Source organism: Pantherophis guttatus, chromosome 1, assembly GCF_059756535.1.
Source record: "Pantherophis guttatus breed Tessera chromosome 1, ASM5975653v1, whole genome shotgun sequence".
Lineage (NCBI taxonomy): Eukaryota > Metazoa > Chordata > Lepidosauria > Squamata > Colubridae > Pantherophis > Pantherophis guttatus.
In genome coordinates, this window is record NC_142063.1 from 343,112,059 (window position 1) to 343,128,852 (window position 16,794).

At 46.2% G+C, this 16,794-nt stretch overlaps 1 protein-coding gene across 8 annotated transcripts in view; it reads right to left on the minus strand.

Moving 5' to 3' along the window:
- The window catches only part of BCAS3 (BCAS3 microtubule associated cell migration factor), a 702,801-nt gene that overhangs the window by 215,438 nt on the left and 470,569 nt on the right, over window positions 1–16,794 (minus strand). For 2 of the 8 annotated variants that reach the window (XM_087890135.1, XM_087890131.1), the window contains one exon: window positions 3,415–4,333. The exons of the other annotated variants lie outside the window; for them this stretch is intronic. In XM_087890135.1, coding sequence (XP_087746261.1) covers window positions 4,239–4,333 — 95 coding nt within the window. In that variant the 3' untranslated portion in view covers window positions 3,415–4,238. Of the gene's footprint in view, window positions 1–3,414; window positions 4,334–16,794 lie in introns of those variants that run through there. 8 annotated transcript variants of the gene reach the window in all.

Below are 16,794 nucleotides of genomic sequence, written 5' to 3' on the forward strand. Positions count from 1 at the left end.
ACGTTTCACAGAAAGGGAGCCACCACAGAGAAGGCTCTTCTACTTGGTCCCACCAGATGGACCTCCTTAACGGAAGGGACCCAAAACATCTTATTTCCAATCATATTTCCACTGGGATGATGTTCAACAGAGAGGGAGCCACCATGGAGAAGGCCCTGCTTCTTGGTCCCACCAGATAGACCTCCTTAAGGGAGGAGACTCATAACTTCTTATTTCCAATCTTATTTCCACTGGGATGATGTTCAACAGAGAGGGAGCCACCACGGAGAAGGCTCTGCTTCTTGGTCCCACCAGATGGACCTCCTTAAGGGAGGAGACTCATAACTTCTTATTTCCAATCTTATTTCCACTGGGATGATGTTCAACAGAGAGGGAGCCACCTTGGAGAAGGCCCTTCTTCTTGGTCCCACCAGATGGACCTCCTTAAGGAAGGCGGGGGGAAACTTGTAACTTCTTATTTTCAATCTTATTTCCACTGGAATGGTATTCCACAGAGAGGGAGCCACCACAGAGAAGGCCCTTCTTCTTGGCCCCGCCAGTTCGACCTCCATAAGGGAGGAGACCCATAACATCTTATTTCCACTGGGATGACATTCCACAGAGAGGGAGCCGCCAGATCGACCTCCTTAAGGGTGGTGGTGGGGGGACCCATAACTTCTTATTTCCAATCTTATTTCCACAGGGATGATGTTCCACAGAGAGGGAGCCACCATGGAGAACAGGTAATGTTCAGACTGGTTTGCCCGAACCAGTAGCAGAGTTCGCTGGGGGGAGGGCTGCCCACCCAACCTGGCGCTATGCTGTCTTATTTAGCCACGCTTTCAAGGCCGGGAGCATGCGTGGAAGGCATGCGCATGAGCAAAGCACATGTATGGAAGGCCGGGGGCATGCATGGAAGGTGCACGCATGCGCGAAGTGAGCGTGCACACGGCGAACCGGTAGTAACAATATCTGAAACCCACCACTGATGGAGAAGGTCCTTCTTCTTGGTCCCACCAGATGGACCACTTAAGGGAGGGGACCCAAAACATCTTATTTTCAGTGTTATTTCCACAGGGATGATGTTCCCCAGTGAGGGACTCACCACAGAGAAGGTGCTTGATAGTCGGCATCACTTCACTGCATTATAACTGCCGAGGATGGCTAGCCAAAGCCTCTTCAAGTCCGTCTGGAAGTAAATTGCGGTTGAGTGAAACAGTTCGTACTCTGGAGTTGTTTTACTGACCGATATTATGCCATTTTATTTCAAGTGGTTTTCCTTAATTGCTTATTGCTTGTTCTATCAATATTGTGCTATGAAGGAACCAAATTTCAATACAATTAAAGCTCAGCCTCTGTCTCCATTAATGATACTTACACTCACTTATTAACGAGCTGATTAATAAGACCCCTAATCAGCTTTAACAAATTAATTGTTGCAAGCATTTGGTAACGGAAAGAGGCAAATTTTAACCCCAAACTTTGAAAAAAAAGCCAATGTTTTTAAAGAGGCAATCATCCCTTCCTTGAAGGGAATTTAAATTCTGCTCTATGTATACCGATCTACCGTGTTTCCCCGAAAATAAGACCCCGTCTTATATTATTTTGAACCCTGAAATAAGCGCTTGGCCTCATTGCCATGCGATCAAAAGCCCGATTGGGTTTATTATCAGGGGATATCTTATTTTGGGGGAAACAGGGTAAATGTAGGTTGTTTTGACTGCATAACTTTCTTGATTTGGGGGCATTGAAAAAAAAATAGAACAATGGAATTGTTTAGAGATGGATGGTGTCTAAATTTGATAAATAGAGGTCCCACACTCCTCAACTTTACAACATTTAAGCCCCAAATTTCTGTTGTGGTGAGACATTTGTTAAGCGAATGTTGTGAACACGGGGATGCTGTAAGGGTCGTAAGTGTGAAAAACGATCACGAGTCACTTTTTTCAGTGCTGTTGTAATTTCAAAACACTCACGAAATGAATGGTGGTAAGTTGAGGACTATCTGTATTTAAATTTGAATAAAATAGAATGAGTTGGAAGGGACCTTGGAGGTCTTCTAGTCCAGCTCCTTGCTCAAGCAGGAGAACCTAGATATCACTTCAGATAAGTGACTGTCCAGTCTCTTCTTAAAAACCTCCAGTGATGAAGCACTCACAACTTCTGGTGGCAAGCTGTTCCATTGGTTAATTGTCTTTACTGTTAGGAAGTTTCTCCTTAATTCCAGGTTGCTCCTCTCCTTGATTAGTTTCCAACCATTGTTTCTTGTCCTGCCTTCTGGTGCTTTGGAGAATAATTTGACCCCCTCTTCTTTGTGGCAGCCCCTCAAATACTGGAATACTGCTGTCATGTCACCCCTAATTCTTCTTTTCTTTAGACTATTTGGCTTTTAAGTATCCCAGTATTGTTTAAATAAGCAACTGCCCTACGAAAAACTGCCGGAAATAAAATATAATACCTCCGGTAAAACAAATAAACGAAAACAGAGAGAGGAGAGTATCAAACACGGATCAAATCCATTAATACCAAGGACTATAAATTACTCATAATTGCTCGATGCATAAGCAAGTTTGGGCTACGCCAATAAAGGGGACGTCAGATGCATTTTAATCAGGAGGATGATATTATCCATTCGGTCGTGTCCGAATGGGCCAAGTCTCACCACATCTTCCGATTTTGTTGAGTTGTTCTATGCTCTGGCTAGAGTCAGCTTTGATGGCATCCAGCCGTCGTGTTCTTGGATAGCCTGGTTTTCTTTTACCGCTAACTCTCCCCAACATAATTACTTTCTCCGGTGAATTGCCCCGCATGAACATGGCCAAAGTAAGCGGGACGCAGTTTTGTGATTTTTGCCCCCGAGTGACATGTCTGGTGTCATGCGCTCCGATGCTTGCTTGTTGGTTACCTTTGCTGTCCAACCAATACGCGGGAGCCTTCTCTAGCATCCCAGCGAGTCCGACTGTCTTGGTTTTCTAATTTCACAACCAGGGGTAGCTACGGGGTTAATCAGGAAGGCCGCTGCAAACTCGTGACACCATCAATGTCCTGAGCCCGTGTCATGATGCACAGGGCTTTCCCTAATGTATGGCCAACAATGTGAGTTTTCTCTCCCGATCTCGGTATACAAATCTTACGAGTTTGGGGTGAATTATTGTCACCGAGACGGGTGCTTTCATCCAACTGCCTAAAGGACAAATGGCACTTAAGGGTGAGGTTCAGACACAATGAACTGGAGTGCTTAACAGCTTTCCGGCAACGTGACATGGCAGCTTGATCGTAAACCACCCTGGCACTTCCATTCTGCTGTCTGATGCGTGCACTTTTATTCCCTGGGCGCAGATTGAATTAAAAATCAATATATGGTTAATGCTTAAAGGGGCGCCGGGATGCGCCGAGCAGGAGGTTTTTAAAGGATTGAGCCTTCCAAGGACAATTGACAGATCATTCGTTCATTCGTTCATTTTATTTATTAAATTTATAAGCGGCCCCCTCGCGCTATTGTGCGAATCCGGGGGGGGGGCGGTTTACGACGCCGTAATTAACCATACGAAACGATTAAAACGGTGAAGAGAGCGCTAACCCATTAAGTCAAAGATTAAAATTAGCAGCGCGGGTTAAAGTAAGTACAGGAAGTCCTCAACTTACGGCCAAAAATTGAGCCCCAAATGTATGTCGTTAAGTCCGTTTTACGAGTTTTCTCGCCGCATTTCTTAAATGAAATCACGGCAGTTCTTAAATTGGTCACCCGGTTGTTAAGTGAATCTGGTTTCCTCCTCGAGGTTGCAAAAAAGGGGACGACGTGATCCCGGGACACAGCAACCGTCGTAAATATGAGTCAGCTGTCAAGCATCTGAATTTTGATCACGTGATGCGGGGTCCTAAGTATGAACATGGATCACTTTTTTTCGGTGCCACAGTGACTTCAAACCGTCACTTTAATGAACCGTTTCTAAGTCAAGGACTACCTGTATTTCCTTTCATACGAATATAAGTTATTATATATGCTATAGATATACACATATTATTTATGTTCTGCTCCAAGTTATGATGCATTATGGAAATAAATAAGCAGTCATTGGTTTCACTTCAATTCACTCTTAAATCTGATTCCATTCAATTTCATTTTGTATATCGGCTCGTTCTTGGGTAGGTTTCAGTCTTCTTGTAAAAGAAAGCAAAACGGTTTTCACAAAGCTAAACTTTGTGGATTCATCTTAGGGGCGGGATTGATAGGTTGTGGTCTTTTGAGTACTGCGGGACTACAAATCCCATGGTTTATGTGCATCGGTTGATGAGTAGTTTAGCTGAGAGAGACAGTAAAGACTGGAGAGCTGACACACGGCGAACTCCTGGTCTGTAAATGATGAAGACGTAAAAGAAAAGAAGACAGAAAAGAGAAAAGAGAAAAGAAAAAAAGAAAAAAGAGAAAAGAGAAAAGAAAAAAGAAAAGAAAATGTGGGTACATCATAAAAGTATCAGAACGTTATATATCATTGCCAAAAATATTTATTAAAATTTATTTATGTATTTAGTTCTCGACTTTCAACCAATAACTGAACCCCAAATTTCCATTGCTAAGTAAGACAGTTTTTAAGTGGATTTTGCTCCATTTTACGACCTTTCTTGACACAGTTGTCAAGGGAATCCCTGCAGTTGTTGAGTTAATAACACAGCCGTTAAGTGAATCTGGGGTCCCCGTTGACTTTAATTGTCAGAAGGTCGCAAAAGGGGCTCATATGACCCTGGAACAGTACAACCGTCATAAACACATGCCAGTTGCCTGAATTATGACCACGGGGATGGCTGCAATGGTCGTAAGTGCGAACAATGCTCACAAGTCACTTTTTTCAGGGCCTTTGTAACTTTGAATGGTCATTAAATGAATGGTTTGATTCGAGTTATAAGCCGAGAACTACCTGTATTTATTATTTCAGCTCACACACTCCTCCATTGTCCAAGATCTTGAGTCGCTTATAATGAAAATTTAAAATAAAACAAGTGCAGATAATCACTAGATACTCGTCCGTTCCCCAATTCTCTTTAACAATCTAAATCGGGAGTGTCAAACTTGATTTCATTGAGGGCCATATCTGGGTTGTGTTTGACCTCGGGGGGGACGGACGGAGTGGGCGTGGCCAGGGTGAGCATGGCCACTTCGCTGTCACTCGTGTCGGGGGCACCTGTGGCGGCACTTTGCCCAGAGGTGGGTTTCAGCAGGTTCTGACCAGTTCTGGCGAACCGGTAGCGGAAATTTTGAGTAGTTCGGAGAACCGGTAGTAAAAATTCTGACTGGCCCTGCCCCCATCTATTCTCTGCCTCCAGAGTCCCAGCTGATCGGGAGGAAATGGGGATTTTGCAGTGACCTTCCCCTGGATTGGGATGGGAGTGGAGATTTTACAGTATCCTTCCCCTGCCACGCCCACCAAGCCACACCCACAGAACCGATAGTAAAAAATTTTGAAATCCACCACTGACTTTGCCAGAGAAAACGGGCTCCCGAGCTGTTTGTGGCTGCGATGGCCTCCTGCAACCCTCTGCCAGCGAAAAGAAGGCCGCATGCGGCCCTCCCGAGTTCTGTTTTCGCTGGCAGAGGCACCGCGGCAGAGGTGGCAGAGGCACCGTGGGCCAGTTCCCCGCTGTTTCCAGGGCGGATCCGGACCCCACAGGCCGGATCTAGCCCCCAGGCCTTGAGTTCGACACCCCTGTTATATAAGGTCTTATCTGAAGTAAACCCAGATATCTGAATTCCTCATAAAGTATCGTCCTTCAAGTGGGCTAGACCACATCAGAAGAAAGATCTATTCTGTGAGGTCTATTCTGTGAACTTAGTTGTGTTTTCTGTAGGCCTTTCACGACCCAACTAGGTAACGCCATCAGTGCTATCTCTCACTGCCACCACCGATGATGCTATCTAGTTGGGTCACGAAATGTCTGCAAGAAAACAACCAAGCTTAGAGAGCACTGTGGACCCCACAGTTCAACCCTGAGTGCCTTGGTAAGGCCACACGTGCAATATTGCTTCCAGTTTTGCTCGCCACAATGTAAAAAAGATGTGGAGACTCTGGAAAGGGTGCAGAGAAGAGCAACGAAGATGATTAGGGGATTGGAGGCTAAAACATAGGAAGAAATGTTGCAGGAATTGGGTATGTCTACTTCAGGGGTGGGTTCTAAATAATTTACTACCGGTTCTGTGGGCGTGGCTTATTTTGTGGGCGTGGCTTGATGGTCATGTGACAATTCTTTAGGATTTAGCAGAGGTATTTTTGCAGGCACCGGTCTACCCATTTATTTTTGCAGGCACTGGTCTACTCATGTATTTTTGCAGGCACTGGTCTACTCATGTATTTTTGCAGGTACTGATCTACCCATTTATTTTTGCAGGCACTGGTCTACTCATGTATTTTTGCAGGCACTTGATCTACCTTTTGCAGGCACTGGTCTACCCATTTATTTTTGCAGGCACTGGTCTACTCATGTATTTTTGCAGGCACTGGTCTACCTATTTATTTTTGCAGGCATTGGTCTACTCATGTATTTTTGCAGGCACTGATCTACCTTTTGCAGGCACTGGTCTACCCATTTATTTTTGCAGGCACTGGTCTACTCATGTATTTTTGCAGGCACTGGTCTACCTATTTATTTTTGCAGGCACTGGTCTACCCATTTATTTTTGCAGGCATCGGTCTACTCATTTGTTTTCTTTTAACACTGATCAGCTGTAGGGCGGCCCTTTGAAGCCCCACGGCAAGAGTTTAAACAGTTTTTTTCCCCTCTAGCCATCAGCTGGGACTCAGGAGGCAGCAATGGATTGGGGGTGGGGCCAAATAAAAGCTAAGAATAACACGGGGGGGGGGGCAGAACCGGTTCGGTGACGTCATATCGTCACCGCTACCGGCTCGTGAGAACCGGGCCGAACCGGGAGGAACCCACCACTGGTCTACTTTGATGAAAAGAAGGACCAGGGGAGACATAATAGCAGTGTTCCAGTATCTCAGGGGCTGCCCCAAAGAAGCGGGAGTCAAGCTATTCTCCAAAGCACCTGAAGGCAGGACAAGAAGCAATGGATGAAAACTAAGCAAGGAGAGAAGCAACCTAGAATTAAGGAAAAATGAGTTTGACACCCCTGATCTAAACACAAACTAAAAAAACAACAACCAGATTTAAAACGAAGCCAGGCTGACGTTTTCCCCATTCCCCCAATTTTAACCACTGGCCGTCTTAAGGTCCAGCGCGGCAGCTTGGATGGGAAATCAGCTTTTCGCACGATGCGCCAGGAATTTCACAAATACCGAGTGACTTAAACCGATGGGATCTTCGAAGCCTCTCTCTAGCACAGATTAACTAATGAAAAAAAAAAAAACACCACCCAAAAACCTGTGAAATTGCTCTCCAATCTTCTTTTTTTCCCCCCCCTCCCCCAGACGAGACGTGTTCGCGGCAACGGGAACGAGGCCGTTTCGCGCGGCAAGCCATCTGGCCTGCCCGCAAGACCGTGGGTGATGAAATTAATGGGCCACACACCATTTGTGTAGAGCTTTCCAGTCGCAATCCAGGAATCCGATTTGTCACACAATTACAAGAGAGGATTTGGACGCCGGAGTCCCCCCCCCCGCACCCCGCCTTTCTCCCAATCTCTCGAAGTGCAGGACAAATGTGACAGATTTGTCACCTAAACCGTTTGCAGGCTGTGTGTTTGCACAACTCAAAACCTTGGCAAGAGGCCGCAAAACGCCCGTTATATATACACCCTGATGGCTTTTCTAAGGAGGGCATAAATTCAGATGGCATCCAAAACACTGAAAAGCTGCCAGACTTCATAGATCCTGCTGGTGGTGGTGGTGGGGGATTATCGACAGATAGTCCTTGATGTACAACAGTTCGCTTAGTGACCGAGGTTACAATAGGACTGAAAAAAAAGTGGCTTATGACCGTTTTTCACACTTACAACCATTACAGCATCCCCATTTTGTGATCAAAATTCAGGCTTTTGGTAACTGGCTCCTAAGATATCAGGTAGCACTGATGATGTTACCTAGTTGGGTAATGAAACGTCTGCAAGGAAGCAACCAAGCTCAGAGAGCACAAAGGACCCCATCAGGGGTGGGTTCTAAATTTTTTTTACTACCGGTTCTGTGGGCGTGGCTTATTTTGTGGGTGTGGCTTGGAGGTCATGTGACTAGGTGGGCGTGGCTAGCTGGTCAGAGTCATTTCTGGAAGGTCCTCGCACTTACGACCGGTCCTCGCACTTGCGACCCGACTCATTTGTTTGCTTTTAACACTGATCAGCTGTAGGGCGGCCCTTTGAAGCCCCGCGGCAAGAGTTTAAACAGTTTTTTTCCCTCTAGTCATCAGCTGGGACTCAGGAGGCAGCAATAGATTGGGGGTGGGGCCAAATAAAAGGTAAGAATAACGTGGGTAGGGGGGGGAGAGTGGGGGGGGGGAAGAACCGGTTCGGTGACGTCATATTGTCACCGGCTCTGCCGAACCGGACCGAACCGGGAGGAACCCACAACTGGACCCCATAGTCCTTCCTGCTCCTCCTCCTCCTCCTTCCTGCAATCCCCACTCCCTTCTGGCACGGATAATGTTACCTCGTTGGGTAATGAAACGCCTGCAAGGAAGCAACCAAGCTCAGAGAGCAGCAAGGGCCTCTCACGATGTCACGATTCAGTCACACGGTGCCCATGGTGATCGGTGAGTAATTGAAGAACGGCCTCTATCCGAACCAACCATGGCAGCTGCCGAAAAGGTAGTCCTCGACTTACAACCGTTCATTTAGTGACTGCTCAAAGTCACGGCGGCACTGAAAACAGTGACTTACGACCGCTTTTCACGCTGATGACCATCTTCATATCATCTTCATTGGTCACGTGATGAAAATTCAGGCGCTTGGTAACTGACTCGTATTTATGACGGTTGCAATGTCCCGGGGTCATGTGATTCCCCTTTTGTGACCTTCTCAAAAGCAAAGTCAACGGGGAAGCCAGATTCACTTAACAGCCATGTTACTAACTTAACAATTGCAGCGAAACACGTAATTATTGACTGACAGGAAAGGTCGTAAAATTGGGCAAAATTTACTTCACTGTCTCACTTAGCAACAGAAATTTGGGGCTCAATGGTGGCTGTAAGTTGAGGACTACCTGTTTTGGAAATACAAATGGGAGCTGGTTGATTATCCTAACTGTGACTGTGTGAATGTCCCGCAAACTTTCTATTGCATTGGGGTGGAAGGTCCCCCTCAGAAGATTCCCTGGATCCCTGCATGAAATACATTAATTATCTCGAAAGGGCGGCTGTACAAGTCTCAGTGGTTTAGATATCAGGCCAGAGGTTTACTCACTCCAGTAACTGCTCGTACATCATTTAATGTTATTCATAATTTTATGCATTATTTGTATTGTGAGTTTTTAACATCATTCACTGTTCTGGGGTTTTGCATTTCGGATAAACATTTTATATGCTGCTTTTATGAATTGTACGCACGAATGCTATATTCTGTTACCTCATGCAAGATAGATAGATAGATAGATAGATAGATAGATAGATAGATAGATAGATAGATAGGATGGGTGGATGGATGGATGATGGATAGACAGATGATAGATAGATAGATAGATAGATAGATAGATAGATAGATAGATAGGATGGGTGGATGGAATGGATGGATAGAGATTATAGATGATAGATAGATAGATAGATAAATAGATGGATGGATGGATGGATGGATGGATGGATGGATGGATGGATAGATAGATAGATATAGATAGATAGGATGGATGGATGGATAGATAGGATGGGTGGATGGAATGGATGGATAGAGAGAGATTATAGATAGATGGATGGATGGATGGATAGATAGATAGGATGGGTGGATGGATGGATGGATGGATGGATGATCGATAGACAGGATAGATAGATAGATAGATAGATAGACAGACAGACAGATATGATAGATAGATAGAGGGAGAGATAAGATAGATAGATACATGGATAGATACATGGATGGATGGATAGACAGAGATGATAGATAGATAGATAGATAGATAGACAGACAGACAGATAAATCATTTGAACTATAGCAGCATTTACATTCATAAGCCTGCTGCCTTTGTCAGGCGTGAAGAATTTTTTTATTTTTTTTATTTTTTTTTTAATTTGATTTATATGCCGCCCTTCTCCGAAGACTCAGGGCGGCTTACAATGCGTTAAGCAATAGCCTTCATCCTTTTGTATATTTATACAAAGTCAGCTTATTGCCCCCACAATCTGGGTCCTCATTTTACCTACCTTAGAAAGGATGGAAGGCTGAGTCAACCTTGAGCCTTGGCGAGATTCGAACCCTGCAGTAATTGCAGGCAGCTGGTCTTAATAACCAGCTTAATAACAGGGTGCCTTAAACCCCTGTACTACCAAGGCTCTGGGACCACACCTTAAGTTCCAGTTAAAGTAAGGTGATTTATACAGAAGAATCTCGTCAACTAACAGTCAATACCAAATTGGCCTAGATAAGAGTTAATGGAATTCAAGGGGGTTGGATTTAGACTCTTTGTGAAAGCGTAACGATTCTAGGCTGATGGCTCTCTTGACGCCACCCCCAGGGCTCTTCTGCAAAAAAAAGTAGACAAGAGAGCTGACGTTTCCCGCCCACTTTATTTATTTATTTATTTATTTATTTATTTCAACCTTGCTAGAGATGTGCCGAACGGAACTTTCGCTGCTGCCTTCCTTTCGTTTTGTGCACCAACGAGACACACAGGGGGTTGTGCGAAACGGGCAAGATCTTCCAAACCACAGAAAAAGGAAACGAAAGATCACCGCCCACCCCACCGCGGTGCCCAGCCGCTCTCCTTCCTTCGAAGCAAAACGGGAAGCGCAAATAAAAAAAAAAAAAACTACCGGGGTTACAAAAATGGTTTCATTCTTCTTTCGTTTTAAATGTCAAAGCCGGAAAAGTTTGTGTGTTGTGTGCTTGCGTGCGTGCGTATGTGTGTAAAAGGTGCTCTGACATGCCTCTAATTGATTCGTTTTACACCATCCGGGAAAGGATAACGGAGATTTGTGGAACAGTTTTCTCTTTCTCTGGCCTGCATATATCACTCATTTACCCATCTTAATTCAATTAAACAGAGTAAGGACAGTTTGACCGAGGAATGAACCATATTTTAAACGGAGGGCATTGCTATTTAAATCAGAACATGTCAACCGCTGTTATTCTCCGCTAGGAACTTCCGATCTGCGACTTTCACTCCCCGAGGTCAACGGAGGGTCACCCGTCATCCCAAACCCCTGCCGAGCCAGGACCTCTTGAATACAGGTAGCCCTCGACTTACGACCAAATTTCCCTTGCCAAGCAAAACGGTTGCTAAGTGAGGTGCGCCCCATTTTTATGACCTTTTTGTTTGGTAAACGGTTGTTAAGTGAATCGCCGCAGTTGTTCAGCAAATCGGGCAATTGCTCGGTGAACCTGGCTTCCCCGTCGACTTTGCTCGTCGGACGGTCGCAAAAGGGGATGGCGTGACCCGGGGGGGGGACGCTGCGACCGTCGTAAAGACGTGGGTGTTTTGCCGAACGTCCTGATTTTGATCGCGGGATCACGGGGATGCTGCAACAGTCGTAAAACCGGGCCGTCCGTCACTCTCTTCGGTGCTGTTGTAACTTAAAATGGTCACTGAATGAATGGTGGTAAGGTGAGGACTAGCCTGTTTCTCTGAAAATAAGACATCCCCTGATAATAAGCCCAATTGGGCTTTTGAGCGCATGCCCTAAAATTAACCTCCCCTGAAAATAAGCCCTCCCCAAAAATATTTAAACACACGCGCAGCCGATCTCTGCCATTTCCTCTGGTTTCCTCCATGCGCCCCAAAATAATAAGACCTCCCTGAAAATAAGGCCAAGCGCTTATTTCGGGGTTCAAAAAAATATAAGACAGGGTCTTATTTTCGGGGAAACACAGTACCTATATTGGCAAAACCTCTGTAGAGTTCAATGTTTATAGCAGCTTTCCTGAGCATGAGCCCTGAATCGTTGATCTCTTCCTCTTTCTCCTCCTCCTCTCTGCAACCCCCGTTCTCTTCTAGCACTGATGATGTTACGTAGTTGGGTAATGAAATGTCTGCAAGCAAACAAACAACCAAGCAAACTCAGAGAGCACCACAGTCATTGCCCTCTTCGTCGTCCTCGTCCTCCCTCTCTTCCCATCCTCCTTCACTCTGCAACCCCCACTCCAGGGGTGAAATGCTGCCGGTTCGGATTGGATTGCCGGATCCGGTAGCGATGGAGGCGGGTGGTTCGGAGAACCGGTAGCAAAAATCCCTGCCCACCCCCCCCAATGCCCAGCTGAGCCGCACGATCATCAGAGGCTTCTTTTTTTTAACTTTTTAAAGCATTTTTTTCTACAACCTCTTCAGCCAAAAAAATGCTCTGATGATCGCGTGGCTCAGCTGGGATCATCAAAGGCTTTTAAAAGAAAAAAAACCCCTTTTTTTCTTTTAAATGCCTCTGACGATCCCAGCTGAGTTGCCTGATTGGCAGAGGCTTTTTTTTCTTTTAAATGCCTCTGACGATCCCAGCTGAGTTGCCTGATCGTCAGAGGCTTTTTTTCTTTTAAATGCCTCTGACCATCCCAGCTGAGTTGCCTGATCGGCAGAGGCTTTTTTTTCTTTTAAATGCCTCTGACGATCCCAGCTGAGTTGCCTGATCGTCAGAGGCTTTTTTTCTTTTAAATGTCTCTGACAATCCCAGCTGAGTTGCCTGATCGGCAGAGGCTTTTTTTTCTTTTAAATGCCTTTGACGATCCCAGCTGAGTTGCCTGATCGGCAGAGGCTTTTTTTCTTTTAAATGCCTCTGACGATCCCAGCTGAGTTGCCTGATCGTCAGAGGCTTTTTTTCTTTTAAATGCCTCTGACCATCCCAGCTGAGTTGCCTGATCGTCAGAGGCTTTTTTTCTTTTAAATGTCTCTGACAATCCCAGCTGAGTTGCCTGATCGGCAGAGGCTTTTTTTTCTTTTAAATGCCTTTGACGATCCCAGCTGAGTTGCCTGATCGGCAGAGGCTTTTTTTCTTTTAAATGCCTCTGACGATCCCAGCTGAGTTGCCTGATCGGCAGAGGCTTTTTTTTTCTTTTAAATGCCTCTGACGATCCCAGCTGAGTTGCCTGATCGGCAGAGGCTTTTTTTTTTAAATGCCTCTGACCATCCCAGCTGAGTTGCCTGATCGGCAGAGGCTTTTTTTTCTTTTAAATGCCTCTGACGATCCCAGCTGAGTTGCCTGATCGGCAGAGGCTTTTTTTTTTTAAATGCCTCTGACCATCCCAGCTGAGTTGCCTGATCGGCAGAGGCTTTTTGTTCTTTTAAATGCCTCTGACGATCCCAGCTGAGTTGCCTGATCGGCAGAGGCTTTTTTTTTTTAAATGCCTCTGACCATCCCAGCTGAGTTGCCTGATCGGCAGAGGCTTTTTTTTCTTTTAAATGCCTCTGACGATCCCAGCTGAGTTGCCTGATCGTCAGAGGCTTTTTTTCTTTTAAATGTCTCTGACAATCCCAGCTGAGTTGCCTGATCGGCAGAGGCTTTTTTTTCTTTTAAATGCCTTTGACGATCCCAGCTGAGTTGCCTGATCGGCAGAGGCTTTTTTTCTTTTAAATGCCTCTGACGATCCCAGCTGAGTTGCCTGATCGTCAGAGGCTTTTTTTCTTTTAAATGCCTCTGACCATCCCAGCTGAGTTGCCTGATCGTCAGAGGCTTTTTTTCTTTTAAATGTCTCTGACAATCCCAGCTGAGTTGCCTGATCGGCAGAGGCTTTTTTTTCTTTTAAATGCCTTTGACGATCCCAGCTGAGTTGCCTGATCGGCAGAGGCTTTTTTTCTTTTAAATGCCTCTGACGATCCCAGCTGAGTTGCCTGATCGGCAGAGGCTTTTTTTTTCTTTTAAATGCCTCTGACGATCCCAGCTGAGTTGCCTGATCGGCAGAGGCTTTTTTTTTTTAAATGCCTCTGACCATCCCAGCTGAGTTGCCTGATCGGCAGAGGCTTTTTTTTCTTTTAAATGCCTCTGACGATCCCAGCTGAGTTGCCTGATCGGCAGAGGCTTTTTTTTTTTAAATGCCTCTGACCATCCCAGCTGAGTTGCCTGATCGGCAGAGGCTTTTTGTTCTTTTAAATGCCTCTGACGATCCCAGCTGAGTTGCCTGATCGGCAGAAGTATTTTAAAAAAGCCTCTGCCGATCAGGCAACTCAGCTGGGATCATCAGAATCTTTTGAAAGCATTTTTTAACAACCTCTTCGCCGAAGAGATTGTAGAAAAAATGGTTTTAAAAGTAAAAAAAAAAAAAAAATGGCCACGGCCACCCAGTCACATTACCCTCCCACCAAGCCACGCCCACAGAACCGGTAGTAACAAATTTTAGATTTCACCACTGCCCCACTCCCCTTCAGCACTGATGACGTTACCTAGTTGGGTAATAAAAGGCCTGCAAGCAAATAGCCAAGGACCCCACTGCCTTGAATTTCACAAGCGATAAAAGGACCCCATGTTAAATGGGAGAGAACACCCACAGCAGTGAGGTTCGCTTTGAAATGGAAGAGAAAAACGGAGTGTGGTTTTGCTGCTTCCACAAGAGATTGCCGTTTACACACACACACACATGCACAACAACACACACCCAGACACGGAGAGACAAAAAAAAAACAACCTCATAATGAAAGAGCATCGCTTTGAAGGATGCTTCGGGGCGAGAGGCCCAAACTGCTCATCCGAGACTTTGGCTAAAAGGAAAGTTGTGTCACTAACACAGCGGTGAAATGTCGCTTCCAGGGGAAGTAACTCACACCCTTAAAATTGGCCAACGATATCATCAGCTCTCCTAAAATCACAGGAATGTCATCCTCTGCCAAGCTGGAGAGTTCTTTTCCAACACTGGAGGAAGGTTTTCGGTTCAAAACATTACGCTCCAGGCCACGATTGCTCGACCTTGGCCCCTTTAAGACGGGTGGACTTCAACTCCCAGAATTCCCCAGAAGGGAAGGGGGGGGTGGTTTGCAGAGAGGAGGAGGGGGGAGGAGGAGGAGGAGGGAGGAAGACAATCACTGTGGGGTCCTTGGTGCTCTCTGAGCTTGGTTGTTTCCTTGCAGACGTTTCATGACCCAACTAGATAACATCATCAGGGCTAGAAGGGAGTGGTGTTTATGAAATGGAGGAAGAGGAAGAGGAGGAGGAGGATGAAGAGGAGGAGGAGGAGGAGGGAGGAGACAACCACTGTGGGATTCTTGGTGCTCTCTGAGCTTGGTTGGCTCCTTGAAGACGTTTCATGACCCAACTAGATAACATCATCAGGGCTAGAAGGGAGTGGTGTTTATGAAATGGAGGAAGAGGAGGAGGAGGAGGAAGACAATCACTGTGGGGTTCTTGGTGCTCTCTGAGCTTGGTTGGCTCCTTGAAGACGTTTCATGACCCAACTAGATAACATCATCAGGGCTAGAAGGGAGTGGTGTTTATGAAATGGAGGAAGAGGAAGAGGAGGAGGAGGATGAAGAGGAGGAGGAGGAGGAGGGAGGAGACAACCACTGTGGGATTCTTGGTGCTCTCTGAGCTTGGTTGGCTCCTTGAAGACGTTTCATGACCCAACTAGATAACATCATCAGGGCTAGAAGGGAGTGGAGTTCGCTCTCTGTTTACCCCCAATCAAGGAACTACCAGCTCAAATAATCTAATAGTAAAGAACCACTGAGAACACTAACCCTGACAGAGCAACCAACTTGTCAATTTACAGAGACCGAACCCCACTCCCTTTTACACTGATGAGGCTACCTAGCTGGGTCACGTAACGTCTGCGAGAAAACAACCGAGCTCCGAGAGCTCCAAGGACCCCGCCGTTCAACCCTGAGCTACAAATAGATCTCTTCTATTGGAAGCCGCGAATCTGATCCTTAAAGGAGAGGCTCTCCTCCGGGGAAGTCACCTCCTGGGGAATGTCCAGGGGGGACGGACGGACGGACGGACGGAGGCATCAGAAACGGTCAAGTGGAAACGAAGTGGATTTAACAAAGTGAAGTCCAGGTCAACCTGCCTGCAATAATTGGGGAGGGGAGAAGGTCACGCGGATGACCGAGAGGTGTCAAAAAATCCCACCTCTCACCTAACAGCCAGGGCATTGCCCTCTCCTGTCCCACCTTTGCTCCCCGAAGGAGAGGAAAAGGGGGACAACCAGGGCCTGACCCCTCTGCGGCTGCCTTGGGAGGGGTCAGGCCCTGGTTGTCCCCCTTTTCCTTCTCTCCAAAGGCTTTCTCCTTCTTAAGGCCACGCTGGGCACCGTGCCACGAAAACGACTGTATAATTCCTCGCCTCCCGCCCTCCCTGCCCCCCCCCCCACCCCAACCTCCTGCTGCGTCAGGCGACGGGGAGGTTAGGAGGTAATCAAGCTTACAGATTAAGGCTCGCCAAAGCTACAAGATCAGCACAGGTCGGGCGGAGGGGTGGGGGGCGTTATTAACTCTTGAAAGGACAGGGGTTGCCGTGCCAGCCGTAGCTCGAATGGAAAACAACCGACAGACACACAAGAGGCATGGAGGCACGTGGTGGTGTTGGGGTCTGCAATCTAAGGCCTGGCCAAGAAATGGCTTGGAGGTCGGGTCTCCCCGGGATGGGGACAGGTAATACTCTATCAGATGGAAGATTCAAAGAATTAGAATAGAAAATAGAATAGAATAGAATAGAATAGAATAGAATAGAATAGAAGAGAAGAGAAGAGAAGAGAAGAGAAGAGAAGAGAAGAGAAGAGAAGAGAAGAGAAGAGGAGAATAATTGGAACGGACCTTGAAG